The sequence below is a fragment of the Phascolarctos cinereus genome, unplaced genomic scaffold (assembly GCF_003287225.1).
Source record: "Phascolarctos cinereus isolate Bilbo 61053 unplaced genomic scaffold, phaCin_HiC Scaffold_2;HRSCAF=192, whole genome shotgun sequence".
Lineage (NCBI taxonomy): Eukaryota > Metazoa > Chordata > Mammalia > Diprotodontia > Phascolarctidae > Phascolarctos > Phascolarctos cinereus.
In genome coordinates, this window is record NW_027555625.1 from 327,272,295 (window position 1) to 327,282,649 (window position 10,355).

Sequence of the window (10,355 nt, forward strand, 5' to 3'; positions counted from 1 at the left end):
CTTTGGATTGTGTAGAGAACATAGTGTTTCTTGCATCTGAAAAATGTAAAGCAGACATTTTTTAACATTTTACAAACGAAGAAAATGACCTGGGGTGGGAGTGGGGGAGGGAGGGACGACCAGGTTTGTTTGTAAATTATTGGCAGAGTGGGCACTCCAACCCAGGGCTCCTGATTCCCACCCAGTCCAGGCTTCTTCCAACCTGGGTCTGTTTTTTGTTTTTTCCTCTGGTTTTAGAATTGGAAGGAACCTCTCATCAACCATCTGGTCCAGGAGCTCTTAACTATAGGAGTTTGTTCTTTGTATCCCAGGCCCCTTTGGCTGTCTGCTGTGGCTTATAACCCCTTTTCAGAGCAGCCTAGGCTTCACATTTAAACATATAAACTAAAATATAGAGCATTGCAAAGAAAACTAAAAACTACTGAAATACACTTGTAAGGTCCAACCGATACCTGAAAGAGCCTCCTCTATAACAGACCCAACATATAGGCCTCCATATTACTTGAAGATCTCCCACCTCCCATTTTGCAGATGAGCAAACTGAGGCTGAGAGCGTGAAAGTCTTGCCCAAGGCTGTGTAGGTGTTAAACGTCAAATCTGTTGTTCGGTTGTTTCAGTCTCAGTCCTGTCAGACTCTTTGTGGCCCCATTAGGGGTTTTCTTGGCAGAGATACTAGAGTGGTTTGCCATTTCCTTCTCCAGCTCATTTTACTGTTGAGGAAACTGAGGCAAACTGGGTTAAGTGACTTGCCCAGGGTCACTCTGCTTTTTAATAACTAATTATTAGGAACTTTTCTTCTTAGAACAGCCTAAATTTGCTTCCCTGTAGCTCCTACATGTTGCTCCTAGTTCTGCTTTTTGGGGTCCCTGTGGGACCAAAGAAATCTAATCAATCCGTCTTACATGTGACAGCCTTTTTAATACTTGAAGACGAGTCTGAGCCCTTTCTTCAGGCCATACATCAGTGTCTTCCATAGATCCTCAGATGACGTGGACTTGAAGAGCCCCTCCATCTTGCCTGCCCACTTTTGGGTGCTGTGTAGTTTATTAATGGTCTTTTTAAAAATGTGGTGACCACACAATTGCACATCACACTCCAGGTATTTCCAGAAATGAAAGGGAACTCATGTGTTCAGTTCATCCTTAAAAGATTTTGAACTGAAAGGGGATTTAAAGATCTCTAATCCAGTTCCCTACAGAGGAGGAAAGTGGGGACAAGAGAGGGAAGGTGGCCAACAGTCATAGGTTGTAGGTGGCAGAGCTGGGGTTTGACCTTGGGTTTTGTAAATCGATAGCTGGCATGCTAATAAATGCTGCTATTCTGGGTCATAAGGGGCAGTCAGAATTTGAATCCAGATCTCCTGTGTTCAGATCCAATGCTCTTCTCAGGGCTTCCCTCCCCTGCAGACATTCTTAACATGATCATCCAGGCCTTCAGTGGTGAGCTCACTACCTTGTGAGTTAGTCTATACTGCTTGTGGTCATTTTGAATAGCTGAAAAATGTTTCCTAAGGCAATGTTGTGGGAGTTTTATCTGGCTCTTGGGCCAACAAACATTAGTTTTGTCTCCTTCCCTGACCAGACTTTTTTGCAGATTTCACAGATTATCAGAGCTGGGAGGAACCTTAGAAATTATCTCCTTTAACCCTCCCCACCATGCTTTTATTTTAAAGGCAGGGAAAGTCAGGCTGCCATAATGAATGGGGAGTGACTTTGGATTCCAGTGGATGTCCTTAAACTCTACAAGTAGAAAGTCATTACACTGTCAATTCAATATAACATTTATTGAAGGAGTGCTATGTGTTGGGCATTATAGGAAATGAATATGAATAAGATGTAGTCTCTGCCCACAAGGAGCTCACAGTCTAGTAGGGAGATAAACTATATACACAAATAGAATAATACAGGACAAGAAGTGATCCAGGCTATAGAAGAAATACGTTTCTGGGAACAAGAGACCACTTCCAGCTTGGGGGGCAGGGAGGTGTGGTTGAGGGAAATCAAGAAAGGCTTCCTGGAGGGGGTGACACCTTAGATGGGACTGGTAGGATGAAGAGGCTTTCTAGAGGAGGAGCAAGAGGAAAGGTGGAAAACGTAGAAGATTGGTTGATTTAGTTTGACTAGAGGATGGGAAAAGTATTGGGGAGCTTTAGACATCTGGAAATTGGGGGATAGGTGGGATACAGCCTTGTAAGACAAACTGAGGAGTTTGGACCTTATCCTGTAGGCAGGAGGGAGCTGTTCAGGGTTTCTCAGTTTGGGAATGAAATGATCATAGTAAAACAGGAATCCCTGACAGCCGGCAGCTCTTGAAGCTATCAGCCACATACACCTTAGGATGAGGGATAAGATACCCAATCCAAATACAAGAGTTTGCGAGGAGGGACAATGGGGGTGAAAGGGACAAAGGGCACAAAACTTCAGGCCTGAAACCAGACACTGTTACTGTCACAATTTGGGGCAGGATTACCCCCGTTTTCCCTGCCATCTTGGGAGCTTCTCTGTTTGAATTCAGGGCCCTGAGATGAGGCTGAGACAGCAGCTACATCCAGGGGGAGGCTACTTAGAAGTGAGCATAGGGGAGGCATAACTGGGCTTCTGGCGCTGTGGGGTCCTGCTTGAGCAGGTCAGGGTGGAGCAACCCTGGGTGAAGCCTTGGAGGCCCCTGAGAGGAGGTTCCCTAGCGTCTCCCCTCCAGGGCACTTGGAGTTCAACATCTGGGCCGGAACAGGCGGCAGGAGCAGACGCTGCGAAAGAAGCGGCAGTGGCACATAGCGCACGGGTGGCAGCAAGGCCGCGCCAGAGGCTGGCAGTTGGACCAGGTGGCCACACAGTTGGCTGGAGGTGGGGGCCGAGGATTCTTCTTCACCAGGGCCGTTTTCTGAGAATAAGGAGGTAACCAGTGACTTTAGAGTCACCTTCTCCATCCCACTAAACCTCGGGCTTACCTTCTCCTGCTTTCCTCCTTAGGTGTTCTCCCCACCACTTACCCCCGCCATCTACCCACTCCCCTTCATCCCAGCATCTCCAAACTGGAGCTTCCCTGACCCAGCCTGGCCCCAACTGATGGTTTTTCCCAGTTAGAAGCCTAGGTCTTTGCTTTTATTTTTATTATATATTACTATTAATCATATTTCCATAATAGGGCTTTGAGATTTACAGAGTGCTTCCCTTATAATGTCCAAATGAAGCAGGTTTTATGAAAATTATTTCACCCCATTCTCCAGCTCTCCTCCCTCGAACAGAGAGGTCAGGTAATTTGCTCAAGGTCAAATAGCTAGTAAACAATAGTCAGGGCTTAACTGGCATCCTTGGGGACTCCAAATCCAGAATTCTACTGTTTCTTTTCCTTTAGGTTACAATCACAAATCATCAATGCTGGAAGGGCCCTCTTCTGTTAGAGATGTGGAAACTGAGGCCCAAAAAAAGGGAAGTCACATAAGAGGGGACTAGAACCCAGTTTTTTTAATTCCAGCCTGAGACAATTTACGTTGTGTTGAACTACCTGTGGGACGCATGGGTTTTAATAGAATCCTCAAAGCCTTATTCCAAAGAAATGACTCATGGTAGAGCATGAGGTCTACTTGGGAGGGAGATATTTTGGGGACAAGAGGACATTTTAGCATGCCTTGAACCATATGACCTGGATCTGTAAGGGCCTTGGAGATGTTCTCAGGAGCTGTGGGCTAAAGAAGTCATTAGTAGTAGGAGTCCTGGACCTGATGGCGAAGGACCAAGGTTCTAATCCTGCCTATACTATTCGTTAGTTGTGTGACCTTGGGCCAGCTATATAAGTTCTCTAGGCCTTAATTTCCCCATCTGTAAAGTGAAGGGGTCAGACAAGGTGACCCCTGTCATAAGAGCTTTTGAATTCCTTTTCCTCTGTTACTATTTTGGGTCCAGCATGGCCACTTTAATTGTGAGGATAGTCACAGTTGTGAAGTCAGTAGCCAACTGAGATTTTTCCTAAGACTCCTATTTAGATCATTCATAAGAAACTCAGAGAGGGTAAAAGAATTTATGATGCCCATCCTGTGTTGTAAATCTCAGAGTACTCCCTTGTTAGTGATTTTTGGGGTAACCTAGATATAGTGATTTTCTTCTTCAGTTATCTTTGGAATGTAAATCCCACAAGTGTATTGTTGTACTGTAAATCTTTACTTTTTCCTGTCAGAATCTTCTTCATGTCTCTGATGTAATTGGAGGCTGTGTAGATTTTTCAGAAATCTCTGTTTGGGGTTCAGAGTTATTTTCTGAACTCCAGTCCAAACTGAAACATATAATAAACTTTGGTTTTGCCTTCTAGGTCTGTGTGTGTTGATAAGTATGATTGGCAGCAATAATTTTTCAATGAATTATTGGATATTTCAAAAATACCCTGTGACATATAAAAAGTTCAGGAGACATAGTTTCTAGGTAATTAATCATTTTATTAATCATTTTATTAATTAAGCAGTAATTAATAAAAGGGGTCAATGGCACTCTCACATGCCAAAGACCCCTCAGGGAATCAACTCAATGCTTATATGTCCTTGGAAGAGTGGGTATTCCTGGGGGTGGCAGTCAACTCTGATTGGGTAACAAGTAATAAGAGAATGAATATTATAATGAGAGGTAGGCTTATTCTAATGTGGGCCTGGGGGACATGACTCTTGAATGGGATGTCCCAGTGAAGACTTCTCAGTGTAATTAAGGTAATGAGTTCAGAAGGTAGGATAGGGTTAAGAATAGATTTCTGTAAGTTACTTTTTTAGCGCAATATACCAGTAGTTAAAATTTGTCTAGTGGTTAAGCCTTAACCTACTTTTTAATCTTATTCAAATGCGTCTTTGCCCCTAAAAAGAATCTGGCTCCAGAAAACCCTTAAAGGGTTCCTTATCTACTCCCCTTATCTCCCTTTGACTGGACCTTACTCAGATGTGTTCCAGTTCTCTTCATTGTCTGTTCAATCTCTAAGACCTTCCAAAACAATTGTAAATTATCTTTTATGGTAAACTGGTTCCACAGTACAAAGTCTAGCCTAACTGCACATTTTTCATTGCTTCTTTGACATTACCTCAACCAACTAAGAAATCTAGAGATGTATGCTATGTCCTTTGTCTTATGTTAGAGTCTCACGTGTGAGCCAAATTAACGGACAGTTAGGGGAAGAAGGGGGAATTGAACCTTCAGAGTTATATAAACTGACTTCTACTTCTTTGGGTTGTCTCCTCTAATCAGAGCCATCGGTGTGAGGACACCCAAATCTTGAAATTTGAAATGATAATAATAATTATAGCTATAATAAATTAACTTTCTGTTTCTCCTTGGACCCCTCTGTGTTTTGTTTTATTTTTAATTTGAGTGGCATCCCACACACTCTGATTACTCAATCTTGGTCAGAGAGATTTATCTATACCCATGTCACCCCGTCTAGAATCTAGACAAAAGGAAGAATCCACTTTTCCCCAGACCTGTTTGAGTAAAACATAATGGGCTGGAATCCATCAATTCACTTAAGCTAAAATGTCATTACCTTTTGAACAGACCTGAGTTTTACCTCTCATTATCAGGCCTGCACTTCAAAGACTGCCCTGGATAACCTACAGGGACTGATTTCTGAATGAGGAAGTAAAAAAGGGGAAAAACCTTAGTCCTAATTCAATAGTTGGTTGTTAACTGACTAATATGGAAATGTTTTACATAATTGCACATGTATAACCTATATCTGATTGCTTACCATCTCCCTCCGGGAGGAGGGAGGGTAGGGAGGGATCGAATTTGGAACTCAAAACCTTAAATAAAAATATTTTTAAAAATTGGGAAAATAAAGTTGGTTATTAATATAAGAAAGATATAGTCATTTCTCTCAACCCATAAGATCCTTTTCACCTTTAAAGCAGTGACATGTTTCTTGAGCTGGGGGTAGAGAGCTATATTATTATTTGACCCTAATATCACAAGAATTCTGGACAGAGTGAGTCATAAAACCTGAGAATATGAGTCTCATATCCAATGGTTAATGGCATGATTTTAGGCAAGTCAGTCTTTCTAAGCCTCAGTTTTGTATCTGAAAAATGGTGGTAGTAATCCCTGTCTCTCTCTCCTATTCCCACCAAACTTGCCCCTTCCCCTGCTTCACCAGACTATTGTGGGGATCAGAGGAAGTACTATGCATAAAGTGTGTTGTAAATACAGACTATCACAAGTCAGTCCATCATGTTGCTATTCTGAAGCAGGGATGGATGGACATCCTCTCCCACTCCCACCTCTCCCCCTTCCATCCCTCTTTCACCTCTGTCGAAGTCCCACCTACCTCAGAAGATTTCTTGGTTTCTATCTCTTTCCTGATGATCTTCTTGGATTTTTTGTTCAGTGCTTCAAAAGAAACATAAAGAATAGAAGATATGTCTGACAGACAGGGGCTGAATTGGGAAGAGGGAGGCCTCTGGGAAGGTGGCCTGCTGGAGGCTGGGGCGGGGAGACATTTTGCATTACCATTTCAATGCCAGGGGCCCTAAAGAGCAAGAGCCACGGATTGGGGTACATGCATCACAAACGAGGAGGAGAAAGCCAGAGAAAACCTAACAGGCTGTGTGGGACAGCTATCCTTATTTCCAATAAATTCAGAGGTTTCTCCAGGTAGAAGCAGAAAGGAATTTTTATGAAGGTCTCGCGAGAAAGGGCGACCCGCACTGAAAAACCTCTCAGTGTCAGAGCTCGCCGAACATAGATACAGCAGGTTTCTATAGGTCTCTCCCCAACAGTTCACCTCCCCACCCCCTTCCCTTATCCCATAGTTACAAGCCTTGAAGGTAAATCTTCCCAGAGACAGTGACAAACAAATAGAGATGTTTGAATTCTGCAAATCCCCTTCCACCAGGGTCCCCTGCAGACTCAATACAACCATTTGTTCACACAGTTGGGCGAAAGGCCTGTATTTTGAGTTTAGATTTTATGAGGGGTTTTCATCACATTCCATTCAAGGCTAGACCGAACAACTTCGATTCCAGCCTGCTTGTGGTACTCCTCCTCCGCCTCCCAGGGGAAATTTCTTCAATTGCTCCCTCCCTCACTTTGGGTTCTGGGAACAATTGAGACAAAGAAGTTTGTGGAACACTCAGAACTGTTTTTAGGGAACGCCTCCCTTAATCTCTCAACTCCCAGCACTGTGTAGACCAAGAGCTCTTAACTTTTTTTATGTCCTGGACCCCTTCGGTAGTTAAACCCTTTCCCAGCATAATGTTTTTCAATACATAGAATAAAATACACAGGATTACAAAGAAAGCCAATTGGATTGAAATAAAGTTGCATTTTCCCCACCTCCACCCCCATTCAAGTTCATAGACCTTACTGAAATACCACCGGGCTAGACCCTGTTTTTCAGGTAGAATCAAAGGCCTCACTAAAGCCCAGCTCTCATATACTGAACATTGGCTATAGAAGGAAATTAGATTCATCTGCTTTCCCCCAGATTTGATTAGTATGGCTCTGTGGATTAGTACGGATCTGTGGCTCTGTTGGGGACTTAAGGCTGATAAGGGTCTGAAGGAAAGGCAGGGGAGGTAGCCATTTAGTAGAACGGGCCATAGGATTTTTAGCTCTGGAAGGGACTTAAGAGATCATTTAATTCCCCCCTCCTCATTTTAATAAAGAATTCTAAAATGCAGAGAGTGGATTTCAGAAGTGATTTTCTCAAGATCACACAGGTATTTGAACTCGGGTCCTGTGGCTCCAAATCCATAGATGAATAGGTGTGACCACTGCTATCCAGAACAGCGAGGGTCAGAACTTCAGAGAGGCAGCTGCATTTGAAGCAGGGCACTGGAAACCTCAGAGGATGGGGGAATGAAATAAATGCAAGCCTTCTGAGTAAGGGAGTAGGAAAAAGAGTTCACCGGCATGCCCTGCCCACTCAGACAAATTGCTCCCTGCTCCCTCTGGTGGCTGGCCAGGCTACTCACCCACGATGGAGACTGAAGGAGAGTCAGGCAGGTTCATGGTAGAGTTTCTCCCCAGACCCTTGTCCTTACTCCATTTCTCTTCCTCAGCCAGGTGGCAGTAGACAGCCAGGAACCACAGGCAGGCCAGAAGGAAGAGAAGGAGCAGATGCTTAGATGTCATCCTGGAGCTTCTGAGGAGGACAGAAAAGCAGAGGTCAAGAAGGGTTTGGGATGTCTGAGGACTGGGGAGAAGGGAGGAGTGCAGGAGATCTGTCCTGGATGGTAATCCCATGAGCCATGGGAGGCCCTAGCCCTAAAGCAGAGGAGAGACAAGTGGAGTAGGAGACAAGGAAGAAAGACAAAAATTGTGGGGGAGACAAGAAGAGGTTGGGAGGGTTGGGAGAGGAAGACAGAAGGATGGAGATGTGTTGAATTGACCTTTGCTTTGCAGCATTCACTGCTAGGGGTGGATATGCCAGGGCAATAAATACAATTAAATACCTTCTATATCTCCTTAATAGGGAGCCCATAGTCTAGAAGGGAGATATAGTACCCACACGGATAACTGTGTAAACAGTGTTACACAATACATGCATTTAAAAGAACCAAAATAAATAAACCACTGTGGAGGATGCGAGGAGGGGCAGTCAGTTACAAGGCAATAAGCATTGATTAATTGCTTAGTGTAGTAGACAATTAATAAATGTTTATCGATTGATTGATTGATTGTGCCAGGCACTGTGGGGATTCAAGTACAGGAAAAAGCCTAGTTCCCTACTTTCAAGCAGTTCACTTTCTAATGGAGGCAGCAACTTGCAAATACCTATGAAAACACCAGATATAGACAGTATAAAAAGGAGACTATCTTAGAGAAGGCTTTCTAAAGGACTTGTTAAAGAAACTCAGTGAGGATGGGATTCAAACTTACATGTGCAGGACCCAGTGGATTCCATCCCTTTAAGTACTCAGTCACCTCCTCACCAAGGTGGTGTATGCTGGGTGTACGGAGGGCTCAGGGAGGACTAGCACCTCTGCTATGAGGGCTTGCCAAACCCTTTTCAGGGCTCCTCATCCATCTTTAGTGTCCACCTGTCACCCAACTCTCACCTGTAACTCCAAGAAGCTGTGGCATGCACCGCTGCCACACCCCAGTGAAACCATCTTGGCAGATAGGCTAAACTAGGTTGAGGATAACGGACAGGCCTCAAACCCCTCCGTGAGTAAGGGGGATATCTACCTCAAGCATATGAAGACTTTCCCTAGTAGAATGGGCAGATGAGAACAATTTATTTCAACGGCCATCAAGGCAGCTGAAACAGGTGCTGTGGGGTGTTTAGAGCTTGGTCAGACATCAAAGAAGCCAAGGTCATCCATTGCATCCTGAACCATCGCCAGCGGTCCTGACCTTGGTCTTGCCACTGGACTTTGATGGCTCAGGAAGACAGAGTGAGGATGATTACTTTGTGCAACTCTGCCTCACTGAAATCCAATTCACGAGCAAGTTGACATCACCTGTGATGTCATTGGTCCTCAAAAAATGAAGGATAAACAACTTAATGTAGTGGGGGTTGGGAGTGGAGTGGTGAGGGTGACATATGGAAGAAGACTGAAAAGGTAGGGTGGTGGCAGATTGTGGGGGGTCTTGAATGCCAGTCAGAAGACTTGGAATATTACTACCTGATAAGTAATAGGGAGCCATGGAAGATTTTGGGGGGGGTTGGGGGGAAGAGGAAAGGGTGGATCTGTGATTTAATTGGCACAAGGAACTCTGTCTTGGGAAATTCCCTCTCCTAAAGCAGACCCAGCAACTTCTCTGCAATATATTGAGTTGCCTGGGGAGACAGGGAAGGGTTAAGCCTCTTGCCCACGGGTCACTGCTAGGATGTACCTATCAATGATGGTACTTTAAGCTGGATCTTCTTGACTGCAACAGTTGATACTCTCTGCCTCTGCCACCAACAAGTCTTGAGTTGGCAGAAAGGATAGAACGACTCCTATGGTGAAGAACATTGCAGATCTCTGGACAACCAGGAGGTAGAAGGAAGAAGTGGAGAGGTCATTAACATTTTGTGATTCTCTTCACCTGAAGAAAAGAAAAGGGAGACAGAGAGGTGGGGGCGGGGGAAACAGAGAGACAGAGACAGACAGAGAGACAGAGAGAAAGAGAGAGACAGAGAGAGAGCTAAGAACTGGAGAAGAAAGAAGACTCTTGGAAAGGAATCTTAGCAGAACTGGGTGACCTTGACCCAGGTAAAGAGTGGATCCAGGGAACTGGCACAAGTTTCCATCAAGAGAAGGAACCAGGGAGAAATGTCCCTAAGACTGGACTCAGTATTCATTCTCTGTACTTGTGATTGCATGATTTATAAATAATCTTCCTAACTATGCCCAAAGGGCTACAAAAATGTGCATACCCTTTGATCCAGCAATAGCA

General features: G+C 44.2%; 1 protein-coding gene across 1 annotated transcript; it reads right to left on the reverse strand.

Annotated features, from left to right (window-relative positions):
* Window positions 1-1,799: 1,799 nt before the first annotated feature.
* Window positions 1,800-8,105, reverse strand: ASIP (agouti signaling protein). Its single transcript, XM_020998753.2, has 3 exons — window positions 7,943-8,105; window positions 6,295-6,356; window positions 1,800-2,880 (listed from the first exon to the last, which is right to left on the reverse strand). The coding sequence occupies exons 1-3, from the start codon at window positions 8,100-8,102 to the stop codon at window positions 2,710-2,712; spliced, it is 393 nt and encodes a 130-aa protein (XP_020854412.1). The 5' UTR covers window positions 8,103-8,105; the 3' UTR covers window positions 1,800-2,709.
* Window positions 8,106-10,355: the final 2,250 nt, after the last annotated feature.